The sequence below is a fragment of the Taudactylus pleione genome, unplaced genomic scaffold, assembly GCF_031769625.1.
Source record: "Taudactylus pleione unplaced genomic scaffold, aTauple2 ptg000127l, whole genome shotgun sequence".
Lineage (NCBI taxonomy): Eukaryota > Metazoa > Chordata > Amphibia > Anura > Myobatrachidae > Taudactylus > Taudactylus pleione.
This window is the reverse complement of record NW_028284529.1, coordinates 1,700,292-1,722,159: the sequence shown is the minus strand read 5'-3', so window position 1 is coordinate 1,722,159 and position 21,868 is coordinate 1,700,292. Positions and strand designations below refer to the sequence as shown.

The 21,868-nt window shown below is 44.2% G+C and overlaps 1 protein-coding gene across 1 annotated transcript in view; it reads right to left on the bottom strand.

Annotated features, from left to right (window-relative positions):
- Positions 1-7,315, bottom strand: part of SLC44A1 (solute carrier family 44 member 1) — a 138,329-nt gene extending 131,014 nt beyond the window's left edge. The window contains exon 1 of the mRNA XM_088472595.1: positions 6,575-7,315. Within this exon, the coding sequence (XP_088328721.1) occupies positions 6,575-6,598 (24 nt within the window). The 5' untranslated portion in view covers positions 6,599-7,315. The remainder of the gene's footprint in view (positions 1-6,574) is intronic.
- Positions 7,316-21,868: the final 14,553 nt, after the last annotated feature.

The following is a 21,868-nucleotide window of genomic DNA, read 5'->3' as shown; positions in this document are numbered from 1 at the left end:
TATGCACTTGTCTCCCCCAGTTTTAAAAAACCTACCCTTGATCCTAACATTCTCTCTAACTACCGACCCATCTCTCTCCTCCCTTTTGCCTCCAAACTCCTTGAGCGTATTGTTTACAACTGCTTTACCGCTTTTCTTTCCTCCTATTCTCTCCTTGACCCTTTTCAGTCTGGCTTCCGTTTTCTCCACACCACTGAAATTGCCCTCATGAAAGTCAGCAATTACCTCCTTGCTACCAAACCCAAGGGCCACTACTCTCTGCTCGTTATCCTTGACCTCTCTTCTGCTTTTGACATTGTAGACCACCCTCTCCTGCTGCAAATCCTTCACTCCCTTGGTCTACGTGATACTGCCCCCTTCTGGATGTCCTCCTACCTCTCTGACCAATGCTTCTCTGTTTTCTCTCATGACTCTTCTCCCCCCCCCCCACAGTCTCTTACAGTAGGTGTTCCTCAAGGTTCTGTTCTTGGACCTCTCCTATTTTCCCTCTATACGTCCTCTCTAAGTGACCTCATCCGCTCTTTTGATCTCCATTATCATCTCTATGCTGAAGATACTCAGATCTACTTTTCCTCACCTGATCTCTCCCCCTCTCTACAGAGTCGTATCTCCAACTGTCTCTGTGTTATCTCTTCCTGGATGCCCCAGCAATTTCTTAAACTTAACATGTCTAAGACTGAGCTGATAGTCTTCCCACCCTCCCACATAACCTCACTTCCCACTATTTATTTATCAATTGATGGCATCACTATCTCATCTAGCCCCATAGTGCGCTGTCTTGGAGTTATCCTGGGCTCTTCCCTCTCCTTCAAGCCAGATATCCAGAACCTCTCGCAGTCCGGTCGTTTCCATCTCAAAAATATTTCCTAGATCAGACCCTATCTCACCCAAGATGCCATTAAAACCCTCATACACTCACTGGTCATCTCCAGACTGGACTACTGTAACCTGCTCCTATCTGGCCTCCCCAAATTCCATCTCTCTCCTCTCCAGTGTGTTCTCAATGCTGCTGCTCGGCTCATCTTCCTCTCCAAACGCTCTACATCTACAGGTTCTCACACTCGCTTTCAAAGCCCTCATCCAATCTTCTCCCATTTATATCTCTGATCTCATCTCCCTTCATTCTCCTGTCCGCTCTCTTTGCTCAACTAATGCACGCCTCCTTTCATGCCTACTTCCTCCCACTCATGTCTCAAAGATTTTGCCTGTGCTGCTTCCCTCCTTTGGAACTCTCTCCCCATCATACTCTCCACCTCTCTACAATCATTCAAACAGGTTCTCAAGACCCACTACTTCATTATAGCCTTCCAGCTCTCATCCTAACTTGTTGCTACATGTTAAGAATAAGAGTTAAAGCAAGAACCTGCAACTTACAAATCTACAGCAACTGCATGTACTACACTTTTGAAGCATGGAAAGCACCATGCTTGTCACATGGATTGTTAAATCCATGCCACAAACAATTGTTGATGTCCTGGGGGCAAAGGGCATGTCCTAATCAGGATTTGGGTACAGGATGCCAACGGTCAGAATACAGACAGCGGCATCCGGACGGTCAAAATTCTGACAGATTTAAGTATTATTATAACCCTCCCGTCCTGCAGCCTAACCCTAACCCTCCCCTTTCACAGCCTAACCCTCTCCCTAGTTCCCAGCCCTAACCCACCCCCTAACCCTAATACTTACCTCCGGAACCTGCCGGTTTTCTAACAGTCGGGATGCCGCTGTCGGTATTGTGACTGTCGGCATTCTGTCGGGATTCCGACTACATTGCATAACCAAAAGGTACATCATAAGTTAAGTAGCTCACAGTAGTAATGCGATGATCAGCTATTCTTTATAGCTCTAGAATATAAATGCAGTATTATTTTTGTTACATCAAAGCTTAATCCTCCTCAGCTATTTGTGTGGCTACTTTGAAAGAGTGCATTAAATTAATTCAAATTAGGGGTGCCCGGGATGGGAAATAAACAGCATGATGTCAAGTAATGCAGCTGTCTGCCCGTGGAGCAGGGCATCCAGTATGGCAACATTTTGCTCCGTGGTGCAAGCTGTTCTTATAGATTGCTTAAATTCTCCTTATGCTTAATCTTAGCCGTGAATGGTATTACTAATTTCAGCAAGCCCCAGGATCAATTTACATCCCTCTGGGAGATATCTACAGAGCCACATTCTTCTACACCAGAGTCTGACCCTACTTTTGTGTCTTGTGGCAACGTCTATCAAGATTCATCAGCCTGGATTCCAATAAATCTCATTGGACACAGGATTTGGTATTGACAAGTATGGTGTCATTGGTTATATTTTAAAGAGGAAGAGGGAGGCTAATGTTTGCTACAGTGAGTTGGGACAATCTATGGTCACAGTGTTTAGGGACTATGTCCTTGAACACCCCATGGGAGGACTGCTTAGTAATTATCAGCAGCACTGAGGACATGGAAACTATTGTTTTAAGCCAGACAAATTAAGGACCCCCATTCTTTTCACATTTTCTTAGGATCTTCTAGAACGCTTCAATTCCTTCTTCTCTATATTTTATGAGAATCATCCTATCAATGGCACTGTTCATGTACATCTTCTGGACAAATCTCACCTTCCCATAGTATCCCATTCCCAAATAAATCTTGCAGAGGTTGATATTATAATCGAGAACGGTTATTACTTTAAAATGCTGCTCTGTTGGAACTTTATCTCACCATCCGTAATCAGAGACTTTGCTTTTCCTCCTTTACTAAACACTATCCAACTGTTAAAGCCAGATAAATATTCCCAAATTATGTCCTCTTACAGCCCTGTTTCCGTTTTTAATACGGACAAGAAATATTAATTAATATCATGTCAAAATGGCTACAATATATGTTACACTCTCTGATGACAAATAATCAAACATGCCATATTGGCAGTATTAGCATCTTCCTACCAATCTAGTTCGCAGTACATGTTGCAGTCTGGATGCAAATAAAGCATTCAATGTCCTTGAAATAAGGGACTTTGATTATGCATGTTCCAGTTTGTTATATCTACATGGATCAAAGCACTTCTGTTACTGAATGTTATTAAAGGTGGTAGATTGCCTATGCTTAGGGGGATGAGACAGGTTTGTCTCTACTACTGTTTATTCTAGCCTTTGATCAGATATTGTGTATTCTTCAAAATTGGACACTTGAGGGAAGGGCTGGCTCCAGGGGTCGGAGCACCCTGTGCCGGCTCCTCAGACTGCGCCCAAAATGGGGGCATGGCTTAATTATCATAGGTCACGCACCCTATGTGACGTTGTTTGGAGGCGTATAACGTCAGGCTGGGGGGAGCCTCACTAGCTGGGCTTCTCCCAGCCCTATCCCGCCACTGAATGGATGCCGCGCGCATGCGCGCAGCATCCATTCAGACTCTGGGGTCCGGCACCCCAACCTCTCGATTTGACCACCCATGGGCCACTTAGGTACATCAACTTTTATGTTTGTTTTTTATTCATGTAATTCTTTCACATATATTTTAACCTCTTTTTCAACACTTATTAACTAATCGCACACGTCTATACTTTACACTGCACTGTCATTCTTTTTCCACTTTCGTGTGATGCCCTGGGGGGGGTGCTGGGCTGGACGTTCTTTGGGGTGCTCTGCGCCCCAGACGTGAACACCTTAGTGTTAGTGACTGCTAGTGACAGAGAAGCCGTGACGTGGCAAAGCAGCTTCCCATGTATTTGCAAATGCATGCAACCAATATCTCTGAAGTTCTATTACCATATAGTGTTCATATATTGTTGCAAGTATAATTCAGTGTGCTGAGGAACAATAGGGGGTTAAACCCCATCCCTTTTCTACTTGGTATGACCCCTCCCTTTCGTGCACCTGAAAAGTACTACCAGATTGTTTGAGCAGCTGCCATTTTTGTTTTTTTTTGTTAATGTTTGCTATTGCCAAGAGTGTTTTTGTCTTAATATTGTGCTTTATACAGAACTTGCCTTGTTTCATTTGTATCCCCCAGATTTTCCTTCCTATAATAGCTATGTGTTTGGCCTCATTTGTTTCCCAGCCAAAGATGTCCTTACCCAAAATTGGAAGAACCCCTTCCATGATAGCTAACGTAACGGCTAAGGTACAATTTCATTATTACATGGGAATGGCTGGTGTTCCATATTTCACATCCCCTACACGTCATCTGATGAAATGATTCAGCTGGCACAAATATACTACTGATGGCCCATGTGCCTCTCCCTTTTCTCATAGTGCGGCTGTGTAATCTTAATGAAACACCTGATGGATAATATGTTCTCAGTTTTGTGCATTTGTCTTGCTGTATGTTTATGGGTTTTGGTTACCTCCTAGCTCTCTCTGTCTTCCCTTGCTTCTCTCTTTGGGCTCGATTCTATTCTGCGCGAAGTGAATAGCACCAGGAATCATCTCTCAGAGCTATTCAATACACCACGCTGCTAAGCCAGACTAAGGATTTCTTCTCGCACCCCTCGGGGATGAGAGCAGAAATCCGACAAAAGTCCGGGCACGAGGCTGTTTTCTGCCCTTCGAGCCTGGAATACAGCATCGCGCCGGGAAGTTAGGTCGGGGAATGCCCGTTCTCGCGCCTTAAACAGGGTGTTTAGTCGCGAGAACGGGCATTCCCTGACTAAACTCCATGCAGAATAGAATAGCTCCAGGGGCTGTCTCCCGGCGCTATTTACATCACGGGCAATTTAACTTTATTTCCTTTCTGTATCCCACAATTTCATTTTTTTTTATTTTTTTTTAAATGCACGCACCATAATGGCTATTATTAACAGCTACTACTTGGTTATAAAACCCTGCTTACCTCTTTTTTTTCCCACTTTCAAAAATACATCATGCATTAATTAATTATTGCTGTAGCGATTGGTTACAAACATCACTAAACCTAAAAAGAAAAGTGCATGTGTGCTATGTATGCAAAATATTTCAACATATAACATTTGTACTGTTTTGATGTAGAGTAGATATGCTGAGAATGTTGGCCCAGTAATCACAAGATCATTTTAGACAATTACATCTGATTGGTCACTACAGCTCTGGTAATCAAGCACGCATAGAATCTATCAGTGCATCAGTTACCAAAATGCCTGCAACATATTATGGTCAGTACAACATTACTGTAATGTTTATAAATCTAATGATAAATGCATGATATGAACCAGTGTGTGTGGAATACAGCAAACTGTAAAGAGTGTGTCTGACACCTTTTTAAATAAAGTGGTGTAGTCACCAACAGTAGTTGTAGTAATTAATGCTATGGTACTCTCTCCACATACATTATATCACTCATGATAGAACCACAACTGTGCAGGAACAGCACTGCACTACTGTAGCTGACAGACCAGAATAAGCAAGAGGAGCAGTATGTGCAAGGAACTTCCACTGGGAAATAAGCTGGGAATGTGTATTCTGCCTTTAAAGGCTCGGTAGGCTTACATTAAATCCTACATGACCTGATTTCAGAGGAGTGACCTTACAGACAGATTCACACATCAGCTGGTTCATACTTATAGACCTATCCACACAATCTGTAGAAACAAATGAATATACTGTATCTCTGCTGTTCAATACTGACACTGTGCCCAAATTAGCCTCTAGTGGCACTTTCAAATAAAAAAGAAAAACAGTACAAATAATTAGATCACTGCACAACATTAACAGGTTTGTAACTTTAACATAAGCAAGCTGACTGAGTGACAGTTGACTTCTGTTAAATATATTACCAATTAAGTGAATTTAATGTACACTTAAGGCCCCCATACATCTACAATTGATTGGGGCAATGCGCCGATCCCCAGGTGTCAGGATCAGGGCATCGGTGAAATCCAACATGTTAGGTTGCACCGATTTGCCGATAACAATCAAAATATGATCGTGATCAGCAAATCAGGCTCTTTTTAATGTAGAATCTGGCAATTTTAATATAGAATGTAACTGATTCCCCGACGGATCAACAACCATCGATGGCTGCCGGTTGGCATTTCCAACCTGGGGATCTATAGTTCTGTTCCGATCTAGGGATCGGCAGATTGCCCTATAGATGTATGGGGCCCTTTAGTAATAGTGCTGAGCCAGGTTTAGGTGCTACACAGACTTGACACATAACTGAAAGCAATCCAAATTCTACTGATTATCTATTCTAGGCATATGTAGAACTAGACCCAACAGACTGATCAAGGCTGTTATTATAACACAGCATTGTACAACAATGAGTAGCCCACTCTCGAAAAATAATAATAGCAAAACACAAAGATATTTTGGGACTCCTGCTGCTGCAGCACCAAGGAGATACATTGTGGCAACTAGACACATGCAGTAGTTGTGTATTCCAAATAACATTGCAACTATGCGTTTTCAAATGAAGTTTAAATACACAATACCGTATAGTTACCTGAAATGCACTTCACATTTAATTGTATCATAACCATGTATTTGTATACTCATTCTGCCATTTTATCCAACGTAAACATGTAATGATAAGGGGTAACTTTAGAAGCCGACATTGCTTGCTAACTGCTTGGAGGTGAGAAAGACCATTCACACTGATAAATAAGTAGGTTACAGCGAGTTACCTGTGTGCTCCCACAGCATCCCATGGTGGGGTGATAGCCTGCAGCTTCCAACCAGATCCTATGAGCGTATCCTTAGGGGTATTCTCGGGGGGTGAGGTAACAAGCACAAGGAGAATCTACTACTCTAGGGCAGGGAAGGATAGGAGCAGGATGTGGGTTACAGGGAGGGAGGGAGGAGAAGCAATGCATACAATGTAATGTCACACACACTGACCAGCAAATACCGGAATAACAGGAAACAACAACAACAACAAAGTGAAAGGGGACACCCAGGTGTGAGATGTGAGAGGGGGCAGCCGGGGCAACACCGTGCAGCGCTCACACCCGGAGAGACCCGCAATACATACAGCCAGCAGCAGCCCTGTGCTGTCTCCCTGCTAAGGGGAAGACGAGTCCCATCTGCTGCGCCTGTCACAGGCTGGCATGGTGCTGCTACAAACCATAGCACGGTGCGGGGAGCTGAGGAGGTAGGGAAGGGGGCGGTGGAAAGAGAGGAAGCGGGGAATATAGCTCTTCTCCTGCTTCCTGCACTGTCTGAGAGCAGCTGTTGGTGGTGGCTGATGTGTTTCTGTAACTGCTGCTGTTTCCAGCCGGCTGGCCTTGTCTGTGGGGACCGCAAACAAAGAAGGTGGGGCAATCGCCTACGGGCATGCACTGCAGGGATAGACAGCTTTCAGGTCTGTGTCCCACTCAAACAGGCACTGACTGCTTCCGGCTGCACGGAGGGGGGCGCTCCTCTGTCTGGCGGCGGCGGCAGCAGCAGATCCTCATCCTTCCCAGCAACAGACGCTACTTGCATAACTTATCTTCCACTGAAGCTTATGTATGTTTTGTTTTGTTTTTTGCATTAAGGAAGAATAACCACAGAGGAGTATGTGTGATTGTTTTGCCGTGATTATTTGGAATTTGTCCATTGGATTACAAGTAATGTTTATTACAGATTGCTTTGTAATGTGTGTGGGTTGTAGGTTAATACTTTGTGGCTGGTTTGCTTGCTTGTGAGTACCTGTGTGTCTTTATTGTGAATACCATCCAGTAGTGTGCTATGCCTTATATTTTTATGTGAAAATCTAAATAAATGCAGCCTCAGCTCTGTTTGTTTTATATACATGATACAGATTACCTACCCTTCAGAAAATGTAAATTCTGCTTTATCTCAGTATATCATGCCTGCTAGAGACCTCCCCCATAGAGATAAACAAGGCCGTGGACCTCATTTGGATGCATGCTTCCAAGCATCTTGTTTTTGCACCAGTGCGCACAGCACACATCAAGGTCATGCATACTTTATACTTTTGCAAGACACCTTCATAACCTGGGTGTGTGTAAAGAAATCTGAAGAGGCAGAGGGAAAATATATTGCCAAAACCGCAAATATGCAAGGTTTGTATTTAATAAAACTGCTCCTATAAATTCTGTGTAAAAACAGTAATTTGACAAAACGCAATTTTTTACATCACCACCACAGTGCAAAAGCCCAATGTCCTCCCACCTTACAACCACAGGCAGGTTTTCTCCTAGAATACTGCTTGGTTTAACCTTATCTATGGCACCAACTAATCGTAATGGCCAGGATACATCAGGACTATTTTTATTATGTGCCACTCTTTTGTATGCAGTTTTAAGGGCCTGATTCAGCAGCAGATGCAATGCCGATTTTTTACCTGTACGCATGTGTTTAAATCACGGTGCTCACACATCGTGATTGCGTATGCACAGAGGATCCATTTGCAAAGTGAGTACATGTGGTCAGCGTATGTGGGTGGTCACGGGGGTTAAGTAAACACAGGCGCTTCTGACCGTATCAACGCCGTTTCATGGGCTTTCATAAATTAGCCATAGCAATTGCATTCGTAGCATGAGACCTCTCTGCGCGTGAGAAGAGTTGAGGTGTTTGCGGCTGGTCAGACCTGCCGTACATACTGCGTGACTGCTTGATGTGCATCGATAGTACCGATTTTTACACAGGAGCGCAACATTACCTACAGTAAATCATCCTGAGACCATGTGTGGGGTTGCTTCTCAGCCAAGGGAGTGGGCTCAACACAGCCATGAATAAAGATTTGTACCAAAACATCCTCCAAGAGCAACTTTTCCCAACCATACAAGAACAGTTTGCTGACGAACTGATAAATCTGATACGAAGCTATCCACATGTAGACTCTATTTTGTTACAAAATGGTGTGTGCCTTTAAGGTTATCCATAACTTTTAATGCAGAATATTACAGAGAAAGATTTTTGCTAACCTTAGAGTTTTGGAAACCTTGGAATGTGCAGATGTTTTTCAGACAAGATAGTAGCATGAATAGACTGTGTATTCTAACCTCCCTTCCTGAGATAGATGAGGAATAAGTGATTTATGTACTCCCAACACTAACCTTGGAGAACAATTAATGTTTGTACTTACTGATAGTGCAATATGTACAATTATGAGATAATTTTGCTTGTAAATCTGCCTATGAAGATCTGTGTACTTTTGAAATACACTCAGAGGAATCTGAATACAGACTTGCGTGGTTCCAGTCTTTTTTTCCTCTCAAGCAATTGCTTTACAAGGGATATCCTGAATGAGAGTCTTGACACATAATTACGGAATGTAGTTAATATCCCGATGATTGGGATGCTGGCTACTGAAATCCTGGCGCTGGAATCCTGATCACTGAGAATACACTGGTGCCAGAACACCGACGTGACTTGGATTTATAGGACAGGGGAATATTACTTACCATTCCCCTGTCGGGATTCGAACAATGGGGATACCGCTGTCAGTGTCATTTCATATCTATTTAGCTATTACTGCTCTGTCTGGGATCATAGGTAAGTATTGGGTGACTGGTTGTGTGGGATGTGGCGGTTATGGCAGTAAGTGCTGCAGGAGGGAGTGACGTCTCTGCCTTCACTGGTCTGTCCCTCATTCACTGCATATAGTCAGGAGGCTGTGTGTTAGTCAATATTGCCCACAGCAGGCAGAGCTGTGAGCGGGTGGGGCCTCTGTTTGGCCTCACCACTATCCCTAGTGTGCAACTTAGACAGAAGTTACACTTATATAATAGATTTGTAAATGTCTGTCATGGGCTGTGCCGTGCCTTGGATACTGCGGTTGCCGTCATGGACGCAGCCATGACATTCTTCATCACCTGACTACCCTTTATCCAATGGTAGAATGGTGGTGGTCAGCTGTCGGGATATAACTGGCCTCCGGAAAGCAGGAAGTTGCCTGTGCAGTGTTGTCGCTACCTTGTGTATACTTGTGCCTATCTCCTTGTGCAACAGTGCGTCCGAACATCTTGCCTGTGTGCCATACAAGTGCCACCCCTTGGTGCATCAGTGCGTCAAAAACACAGTGCCTGTGTGCAGTTAAAACTCTTACCTGTGTACAATTACAAATTCCAACTCCTTGTACAGCTGTACTTCTTCCTGAAGTATCTCTCTTGGGCCATTGTATTATCTCTATTCCCATGGGTATCGGATACCTGACAAAAGGTCCACGACCTGCCTTCTGGGTGCAGCTTAAACCCATTTCCCACTTGGAGGGGTCACTGGTGAACACTTCCCAGCAGGTTAGACTCCGCGCCTATGGTCAGGTCTCACCAACATCCGATATTCGTGGATGAGATCGTATATACAGGCCCCATGCCTCCAATTTCTCCCTCAACCCGGGACCTCGGCTTTCACCCCCTCCCCGAGTAGGGGATTTCCCAAAGTCAAACATGATAGTTTGCACAGGCCCAATGGAAGCTAATGGTTCCCAGGTGGCGGGGGCATTACAAGACCTTGCATCGTGCATGGATAATCAGGAGGTGGCTCAATATCAGGTGGGCCACTACCTGCAAGAACTCTCTGGACATTTACTGTCTATCCAGGCGACAGTGACTACGCCCCTTTCTCCTCCTGCTGTGGTTGCACCGTCTAATCCTCCAGCTCAACCTCTGGTTTCTGGAAGCTCAAAGTCTCGTCTTCAGCTGGCATCTCCTGAATACTTTGATGGGAATCCTCGATGATGCCGGGGGTTCAACAACCAGTGTGAAATATAATTTGAATGTCTGTCGCAGAACTTTCCTATGCCTAGATCAAAGGTGATGTACATTATTTCCCTGTTAACTGGAACCCCTTTGGACTGGGTTTCCCTACTGTAGGAATGAGCAGATCCGCTAGTATCCAACTATGAATCTTTCATTTCTACCTTCAAAAGAATTTTTTATGAGCCTGGTTGTACCACCTCAGCTTCTTCTGATCTCCTTCGAGTCCGTCAAGGAACCTGTACTGTAGGGCAGTACGTGGTTCAATTCCAAACCATTTCTTCTGAATTAAAGTGGAACGAGGAGGCCCTTAAGGCAGTTTTTCTTCATGGGCTCTCCGAAAAGATGAACTAGCCTCTTGGGACCTCCCAGAGTCCTTCGCTGAGGTAGTCTCCTATGCATTAAAATTGACCTACGGCACAGGGAGCGTTTAGCCAGCAGGGGTCGAGGGGACCATTTTAAAGATCAACTATCCCTGGATGTTCGTCCTGCCACTACCAGTAGAGAAGAACCTATGCAGGTAAATAGATCTTGATTAACCACTGCTGAACAAACCCATCGGTTCCAAAACAGGCTTTGCCTCTAATGTGCCTCCCCAGATCACATCCTTAAGAATTGTCCTCTCCTTTTGGGAAACGCAAGACCCTAACTGGTTCTGGGAGCATACAGTTAGGGGTACTGATCAAGCCATCCCATTTAATGGATAGTCTATTAACAGTGTCTCTTTCCTACAAGACAAAAGAACTGAAGGCCTTAGTTGATTCTGGCGCATTTGGTTATTTTATTTCAGAGTCCTTGGCACATTCTCTGGGTATACCGGTCAATCCTCTTCCCAGCAAACTAGCTCTCTCAGGAGGTGGACAGCAGTGTCATTTTGGAAAATCCAATTTCGTTTATTGCACACTTAGTGTCTCTTCAGATTGGCTGCCTTCATCAAGAGAAGCTGGAATTCCTAGTCCTTCCCAGATCCTCTTATGAATTGGTCCTTGGTTTAGCCTGGCTTAAAAAACACAATCCTGCGTTGAACTGGTTTACTATGCAAGTACTCGATTGGGGTCAAAACGGTTTCCACCAGTGTCTATCTCATGTAGTACCTGTACAAACATCAAATTTCTACTAAATCTTTTCCAGTCTTCAATCTATTGGAAGTTCTTCCTAATCCTCATTTGCCGGAAGCATACCTGGACTGCTGATGTGTTTAATGAGCATTCTGTTGATAAATTGCCTCCCCATCTCTCTTTGGATTGTGGCATTTACCTCATGCTGGGAAAGATGCCTCCTCGAGGTCGAATCTACCCCCTTTCTGTGCCAGAGACGGCAGCCATGTCTGAGTACATTAAGGAAAATCTCTCCAAGGGATTCATCAGACCATCTTCTCCGGCAGGAGACGTTTTTTTCTTTGTTGAAAAGAAGGACGGTGGGCTCAGACCCTGCATAGATTACTGAGGACTCAATGCTATTACCATTAAGAATCGGTATCCATTTCCGCTCATCTCAGAACTTTTTGATAAAGTTCATGGAGCCTGCATATTCACTAAGTTGGATCTCCGTGGGGCTTATAATTTGATCCGCATTTAACCTGGAGATGAGTGGAAAACCGCGTTCAATACACGTGATGGCCATTTTGAATATTTGGTGATGCCATTTGGCTTGTGTAATGCTCCAGGGATATGTAAATGAAATTTTTAGAGACGTCCTCTACAAATTCGTGGTAGTCTATCTCGACCTATTAATTTTTTCTAAGGACTTACAGTGTCAACGACGTCATGTCAAAGAAGTTCTGTCTCGCCTTCATGACCACAGTCTTTACGGGAAAATTTCCATGTTTCTATTCGAGCAGTCATCTATGCCATTCCTGGGTCACATTATTTCTGGGAGTGCTTTACAAATGGACCCAGACAAGCTAAAAGCTATTCAAGAATGACCCCAGCCGACCTCTTTAAAAGCCATTCAATGTTTCTTGGGCTTCTCCAATTACTACAGAAGATTTATTTTGAACTTCTCTACAGTAGTTGCACCTATCACAGCTCTCACTAAAAAAGGTTTGAATCCATCCCATTGGTCACCTACAGCTATAGCAGCTTTTCAAAACCTTAAATCAGCATTTTCCACAGCTCTGATTCTGTGCCAGCCACAACTGGATAAACCTTTTATTTTGGAGGTCGACGCCTCTTCGGTAGGAGTTGGAGCATTTTCCTCACAAGCTGCTGAGGAACGGTAAGGATCATCCATGTGGGTTCTTCTCTCGCAAATTCTCTCCGGAAGAAAAAAATTATGCCATTGGAGACTAGGTGCTGTATTTTGAAGAATGGAGGTGCCTAGCCTTTGAAGAATGGAGACACCTTTTGGACGGTGCAAAATTTCCATTTACTATTATCACGGATCACAAAAATCTAGTATATCTTCAGACTGCTCATTGCCTACATGCCAGACAGGATCGTTGGTCTCTTTTTCTCTTGATTTGATTTCAAGCTTCAATTTTGTCCTGGGATCTTGAATAAAATGGCTGATGCTCTTTCACGATCCTTTCTGTCTCCTTTGGAAGAGGATGACCAACCACTAGTCCAAACGATATTGGATCCTCCTGTCTTTGCTCCCACTCAAGTTCTGTCTCCTCCTCCTGGCAAAATTTTCATGGTTCCTCATCTACGGCAGAAATTATTGACTTGGGCCCATGCCTCTCTTTTTGCTGGTCACTTGGGTATTCTCAAGACATTTAAATTCTTACAGCGATCTTATTGGTGGCCTACTATGAGAGAGGATGTTCAAAGTTTTGTTGTGTCTTGTGCCAAATGTGCCCAACATAAATCCAACCGTAACAAAGTCGTTGGTTCTCTGCGACCTCTACCTGTGCCAGACGCCCCTTGGACCCACATTTCAATGGATTTTATTTCTGAGTTATCACCTCCAAAAGGACACAATACCATTTGGGTGGTAGTTGACCGGTTAGCAAAAATGTCCCACTTCATTCTGTTAACCGGCCTTCCTTCTGCTCCGCAACTGGCAAAAGTGTTAATTCAAGAAATCTTCTGGCTTCATGGCTTGCGTAAGGAGATTGTATCTGATCATGGAGTACAATCTGTAGCAAAATTTTGGAAGGCTCTCTGTGTGTCTTGCGGAATTAAGCTGAAATTCTCGTCCGCCTATCACCCTCAAACCAATGGCCAAATGGAAAAGGTGAATCAAGAGCTGGAGACATTAATCATTATTATTTATTTACATGGCACCACAAGTGTTCTGCAGCGCCTTACAAAGTACATAAACAAAAAGTAACCAGTGACTTACAATACAATGCAGGACACGGACATGTAAAATAAACATTGTTATATTAGCGACCTTTACACCCACATAAGCAGCCAAGTGTTAGTTGCCCTAGTGGAGAGTAAGAAGTAGATGAAAGAATAGTAGGGAGAAGCACAAGAGGGTAGAGGACCCTGCTTGAAAGAGCTTACATTTTTTTTAAGGGAGGGGTAGACAAACAGGAGTGACACAGATAGGGTAGGTGGAGATTAAGGAAGATGTAGCGGCAAGTTAGGATGACAGCTGGAAGGCTTTAATGAAGTGGGTCTTAAGAGCTTATTTGAATGATTGTAGAGAGGTGCAGAGTCTGATGGGGAGAGGGAGGGAGTTCCAAAGGTGGGAAGCAGCATGGGCAAAATCTTGGAGGTGGGAGGAAGCAATCAATTGGCATGAAAGGTGTTATGTATTTTGTGAACAGAAGAGTGAAGGGAGATGAGATCAGAGATGTAAATGGGAGCGGAATGGGTGAGGGCTTTGTAAGTGAGTGTGAAAACCTTTAATTGGATTCTGAAAGGGAAGGGGAGCCAGTGGAGGGCTTGTAAGAGAGGGGAGGCAGGTGTAGAGCATTTGGAGAGAAAGATGAGCCGAGCAGCAGCATTGGGCATAGACTGGAGAGGAGAGAGATGGGATTTGGGGAAGCCAGATAGGAGGAGTCCAATCTGGAGATGACCAGTAAATGTATGAGGGTTTTGGTGGCATCCTGGTGAGATATGGTCTGATCTTGGAAATATTCTTGAGATGGAAATGAGAGGACTGCGAGAGGTTCTGAATATGTGGTCTGAAGGAGAGGGAAAAGTCCAGGATGACTCCAAGACAACGCACTTTGGGACTAGATGAGATAGTTATGCCATCTATTGATAAAGAAATAGTGGGAAATAATGTTATGTGGGAGGGTGGGAAGACGATCAGCTCAGTCTTAGACATATTAAATTTGTGAAATCGCTGGGGCATTCAGGAAGAGATAGCAGAGAGACAGTTGGAGATACGAGTCAGTAGAGAGGGGGAAAGATCAGGTGAGGGAAGGTAGATCGGAGTATCATAATGGAGGTTAAAAGAGCGGATGAGTTTACCTATAGAGGACGTATAGAGAGGATAGGAGAGGTCCAAGAACAGAACCTTGGAGAACACCTACTGTAAGAGGCTGTGGGGGGAGGAGTCATCGTAAGAGGAAACAGAAGGAATGGTCAGAGAGGTAGGACAACCAGGAGAGAGCGTCACGTAGACCAAGGGAGTGAAGGATATGCAGCAGTAGAGGGTGATCCATGGTGTCAAAAGCAGCAGAGAGGACAAGAAGAATGAGCAGGGAATAGTGGCCTTTGGATTTGGCAGAAAGGAGATTGTTGCTGACTTTCAAGAGGGCAGTTTCAGTGGAGTGAAGAGAACGGAAGCCAGACTGAAAAGGGTCAAGGAGGGAGTGAGAGGAAAGAAAAGTGGTGAGGCGGTTGTAAACAATACGCTCAAGGCGTTTGGAGGCAAAAGGGAGGAGAGAGATTGGTCGGTAGTTAGAAAGAATGTTAGGATAAAGGGTAGGCTTTTTAAGAATGGGGGAGACAGTGCCTGAATGCAGAAGGGACAGTGCCAGAATAGAGGAAGAGATTAAGGAGGTGGGCAAGATGGGAGCAGGCAGAAGGAGAGAGGTAGCGGAGGAGGGGAGAGGTGGTAGGGGGAGGACTGGATAAGGCCCTTAACTTCCTCTCCAGTTACAGGGGAGAAGGATGTCAGAGTCAGTAAAATGGATGTGGAGGGGTGATCCAGGAAAGAAGGAGGTGGAGAGCTGGGGGACTGGTTGGATATGATGTCCTGACATATGGAATCAATTTTAGATGTAAAATAGGTAGCAAAGTCAATGGAAGAGAGCAAGGAGGGGAGACAAGGGGGTGGGCAGAGGAGGGGTTGACGGTGGAAAAGAGACGTTGGGGATTTGAGGACTGGGAGGAGATGATATTCTTAAAATATGACTGTTTAGAGAGGAAAAGGGCAGCACTGTAGATTGACAGCAGGAATTTGAAATGGAGAAAATCTGCCTGAGGGCGTGATCTTCTCCACTGTCGCTCGGTGGTTTGTGAATGTTTTTGCAGGTATCTGGTGCATTTAGAATGCCAGGATTGAGATGTGGATTTGCGAGGGTGAGTAGTGATCGCCGGAGCAACAGAGTCAAGAGCAGAAGTAAGGGAGGCATTGTATAGGGAATCACCTTGTTCAGGGCAGGAGAAAGAGAGGATAAGGGAGAGAAGTGAGTCAAGAATGGAAGAAAAGAAAGCAGTGTTGATAGCTTCAATGTTACGCTTAGTGATGGTGGCTTTAGGATGTAGAGGAGGGGAAGGAGAGAGGGATAGGTTAAAAGAGAGAAGGTGATAATCAGAGAGGGGGAAATGGAGTAGGCAAAAATATCACAACGGTGAGTGAATACCAGATCAAGCAAATGCATGGGAGGGTGAGAAGGTCCATTGGGAGAGGCCAAATGAGGAAGTGAGGGTGAGTAGTTTGGAGGCAGAGGATTCTGTACAGCTATCAATTGGAATATTGAAGTCACCTAGGATAATAGAGGGAAGGTCTAAGGAGAGAAAGGGAGTGAGCCAGGAGGAAAAGTTGTCAAGGAACTTGGAGAGAGGGCCGGTAGATGACAGCTACTCTGAGGTATATTGGTTGGAAGAGGCATATAACCTGAACTTCAAATGTAGAGAATGTAAGGGATGGTTCTGAGGGTATGATTAACCAGAGTATAGAAGGACCCCAACACTGTGCCCATGGTAACTCCCGGGCCAGGGGGTGTGGGAGAAGGCGAGGCCCCCATAGGAGAGAGCTGCAGGAGAAGTGGTCAGAGGGTAAAATCTAGGTTTCAGTAATGGCAAGGAGATTCAGGGAGTTGGAGATGAATAGGTCATTGATGGGGCGCAGTTTGTTACAGACTGATCTGGCATTCGAGGGGCACAGGATAGAGTGACAGAGTTGATAGGAGAAATGTGAATGAGATTATCAGGGTTGCTGTAGCATGGAGATGAGATTACTTTGGGAGACCGAGATGAATAGAGTGTAGGGATCATGCGGGAACCTGTAGGAAGTGGGCAGGGAGGGAAATTAAGGAGACTTGGATGGAGGTAGCGTGAAGTGACAGGGAGAGAACTGAGGGAGGAGAGATTAGCAGTGGGGTAGTAGGATTCTGGGAGGGTATAAGAGGAAGAAAAAGGAGTAATGGGAGAAGAGGGGCAGTTAGGCAGAGAGGGAAGGGGAGATAGGAGGTGGAGGAGACCAAGGGAAAAGGATAGAGGTAGAATTGGGGCAGAACAAAAGATTAGGTAATGACTGAGTGAAGGGAGGTGTTGAAGACAACATGGTCATGGTAAGGATGAGGTAAAGGGTCAGCAGAACAAAAATATATTGAGTATAGAAAAAGTTTAGATTAGATAGGAGCAGAAATTGAATATTAGAGTAGAGAGTAGACAGTGGTAGTAGCTAGATGCTGTAAGACTAGTCAAAAGAGCTAAGGTAAAAAGATATTATTAGAGAGGTAAACTGACATTAACAGTATTAATTAAGATTATCTGTTAAGCACAGAGGCAGCACAAATAGTAGCAAGTGATGCAAAGAGTGTTTGTAGCAACCAAACAGAAGCCCTGATTCAGGGCCGGGCTTATTTTTTTTTTTAGAACGGCCTCCTGGCTGCTCACATAGCTGTGGGTGACCACCCACAGCTACAGCGAGCGGCCATGATGATGGTCGCAATGGTCAAGACCATCGGGCTTGCGACGAGACCCTTGTGGTAGGGTCTCATGGCTGCAAGCCCCAGAGAGCTTTCGGCTCTAACAGAGCCGGAAGCTCTCCACTGACATCACTTGTGATGTCAGTGGGGCCGCCCCCAAACGACAGGCGTTCTCATGGGAACACCTCTGTTTGGGCAGCCATCCCCCCGGCCCTCCCACCAAAGGGGGCAAGCTGTCACTCAACATTGACAGCTTGCCCCCTTTGTTGCGAGACCCAGAGCGACGGAGTGCCCGTAGCTATCCAGGTCTCGCGAATGCACACGATGGAGCAGGCTCCATCGTGCGCATGCGCTCTGGGCCACCATCGACCCGGTTGCGAGTGCTCAGCACTTGTGACCGGGTCTGAATCAGGCCCAGAGTCCAGTGACGAAAGTCAAGGTTATGCAGTCAGCAGGATCTTGTAGCAGTGAAAATGTGGAATCACCTTTGTGGATGTTATTTACTCCAAATCTAGATGAGGTTGTTGGTAGTGTAGATAGGTTGTTTCACTTCGGTTCAACGCCAGTCTAATGCCAGTATTAATATTAAAAAGCACTTTTGATTTGTGCACTTATGATATAGGGCATTTCTAGCCAGGCTTTCCAGCCTACTAATGACCCATACATAGGAGACCTGGCATGTGAAAGTACTGATTGCTAACAAGCCCAGCACCCTCCCACTAATATGGCTAGCAGTAAATTGAGTTAAACAAACAAACAGTACATACCACTAGGCAAATATCAGACTCAATGAGCTAACTAACAAAGAAACAAAAAAAAATGAATCAGACTTTTTGTGTCCTCTTCGCAAGATGATTGGATCAATTTTTTACCCTGGGCAGAATTTGCTCACAACTTCAGGTACCATTCTTCTTCTAATACCACTCCATTCTTTGCAGTATACGTTAAACACCCACGAGTACCTGACTTCCAAGAATTACCACCAATGGAAGTTCCTGCAGTTACAAGTCTTGTTGATTCTTTTTCAACGTTATGGAAGAAAATTCTGATCGAAAAAATCTCGCTGTTCCCTTTCTGAAGGTCGGAGATGGGGTGGCTTTCTTTGAAGAACATTTGTCTAAAGGTTCCAAGTATGAAGTTTGCTCCCTCCGCAGTTGAGAATCTCCAACACTTTTCATGTTTCATTGTTACGTCCACTGGTTCTTAATAGATTTCAACGTTCTCCTCCCAAGACTCCTCAAGTTTCAAACTCTTGGAGGAGTTGAGTTCAAAGTTCAAAAAGATCCTTGACTCCCGGCATCGGTCTAGTTGTCTGCAGTTTCTTATTGATTAGGAAAGGGTATGGACTTGAAGAACAGACTTGGATTAAGGCTTCTGACGTTCATGCTCCTCTATTGATTGGAGCTTTCCACAGAACATTTCCTGAGAAGCCTTGGAGGTGTCCGGAGTTCACCCTGAAAGGGGGGGTTACAGTCAGGTTGTGGCCTAGGATCAGCCGTTACTCACCCCAGTGCCAGCTTCCCCTGATTCCTTGGGTGGTCAGACGTCAGGTGTGGCGGCGAGTGATGCGCTGAGCATTATACCTAAGAGCCATCTGGACATCCACGAGCTATGCCTCAGTTACTGCGGTTGCCATCATGGATGCAGCCTTGACAGTCTTCATCACCTGACTACCCTTTACCCAATGTTAGCATAGTGGTGGCCAGCTAACGCTGTCCACCAATGATCTGCTACCTCAGGGGATATAACCAGCCTCCGGACAGCAGGCAGTTGCCTGTGCAACGTTGTCGCTACCTTGTGTATACTTGCTATCACCTCGTTCCAGGTTCCCTTATTGTGACACCCTCGAGTCTCTACGAGCCTATCTCCTTGTGCAAGGGTGCATTCGAAAATCTTGTCTGTGGGCCATACAAGTACCACCCTCCTTGTGCAGCAGTGCATCAAAACACCTTGCCTGTGTGCAGTTACAAGATCCACCCCTTGGTGCAGCAGTGCATCAAAAACACAGTGCCTGCGTGCAGTTACAAGTGCCACCTCTTGGTGCAGCAGTACATCTAAAACAGAAAAATGGGGTCCCTTGATGCTGGGCTGCAGACTTAAATGCTTTGATCAAATCATGACAAAATCCCCTTTGTTTTATTTGCTGCACACACAAAAATTTGCAGATTACTATTGTTAGCGCCGATAGCAAAAGTTTGTCTGTGTGCGCGCGTTAGCCACACTTATCAGCAATGTAGCTGTGCAAGGGTGTTGCCTGTGTCATTGATCATGGGGCTGCTGCCTCGTTCAGGTGTGCTCTCCCCCCCCAGTGTAAAAAAACCCAACAAATTAATAAGTGTTTTTTTTGTGTGTGCGCGTTAGCCACACTTATCAGCAACTTAGCTGCGCAGGAGTGCTGCCTGTGTCGTTTATCAAGGGGCTGCTTTGTCCATCCAGGGGCAGTGGGTGCTGTGTCCATCCACGGGTTGTTGTGTCCATCCAGTGGCAGGGGCTGGAGGGGTGTAACAGTATTACTATTCGGAAAAATTGTCAAACTAATAGGGGTATTCAATATGGGTGCGATAACATCGTTTTTTGCGTTAATATCGCACTTTTTTGCGTTAATATCACTGGTTTTAGTTTTACACCATATTCAATTTCAAAGACTTATCGCAGTTTTGAAAAGTCTTTGATAAAAAATGGTGATAAGTTTTCAACATTGAATAGGTGTCGAAAAAAAGTGCAGAATTGGGGTTTAGGGGTGCAGGCTTAAAAAAAAATAGCCTGCACCCCTGAGATTGACATTTAAAAAAGAACTGTGTCAAAAAAGTAAAAAAAAAAAAATTAGGGACACCCCAAAAAATGAATTTAAAAATTGGGGTGCAAAAAAAAAAAAGGGAAAAAATTGTTAAACAATAGGGAAATAGGTTCAGGGCTATTCTGCAAGGATGCGGCAGGTGTTTTCTAGAATAGAATTATAGCGGCAGGTGCACAAATGCAGAATTTTTAAAAACTGACTTTAGGGACTTAAAAATATGCTAGTACCCATTTTCATGTACCCCAAATTTGATGGGACCACTTAAAAAAACGAAAAAAACAACCTAAGTGCTCTTCTGCATCAATTCTTCAATGTCGGGAAAAAAGCACCTGCTGCGGCTATTTAAATCCCCGACTTTCAATTAAAGGCTAAAACGGGGGTATCCATAGTGTTCCCCCATGTTTTTACAACTTTAGGGGGGTCTTACAATTATTTTAAGGAAAAATTCGTAACTTTACGCAAATCCAACTTCGGAGTTTCCCGTTTTCGTTAATTTTATTTTGAATACGGGGATAAGCGGGAGTGCGCACCATACCTTTACGCAGAAAAAAACTCTGATATGAAACGTTAACTTCGCCAGGGAAGTTAACCTTTCATATTGACTAACCCTCTAAGTGCAATACGCAGTGTATTCATAAAAAAATATTGTCACACTGTAAGTGCAAACTGCAGTGTATTCATAAAAAATATTGTCACACTGTAAGTGCAAAGTGCAGTGTATTCATAAAAAATATTGACACTGTACGTGGATACGCAGTGTATTCATAAAAACATTGTCACACTAAGTGGAAAAGGCTGTGTATTCATAAAAAAATTGTCATACTGTAAGTGATAGCGCAGTGTGTTATTCTTTTCTTATTCATAAAAAAATCTTGTGACACTGTAAGTGGAAACTTCAAAATTTTACAATTTAATAACACAAAGTTAGCAATAAAAAAATGCAACTTTTCACTTCTTTCCTCAATCATGAATAAATTATTAGTCTACTCTACACGCATACTACAAGACCACAACAAAGTGCTAAATAACGTGCATTATATATTAAACAATATCACAAACGCATCAGCTGAGATTCACATAAACATTTTCGAAAGGTGAAAATAGAGGATATGGATTAAAAAATGGAATAAAGCATCTAAATCTGCATTCTCTGATTATAGTGTCCCTACTCCCTACCCATGACCCCTCTACCTGAATTTCAGCGAGTCAGAGGGGCAACTCCATGCAACTGTATTCCAGAGAGCAGCTGCTCCTCCTGTAGCCCAGGTTAGAAGATGTGTAGGGGGTGTGGTGATATGGACTAAAACGGAGCTCACATCCACTAAAGTGGACAATGAATCCCCAATCTAACAGGGAGCGCAGCTGTAATTTATACACAACACAGGATGGGATGATCTGGGGTGATGTATACATCATCTTCTTCACACAATATTAATTTGTCCCTGCTGGAATCCACGATTACAGGTGCCTCTGTAAT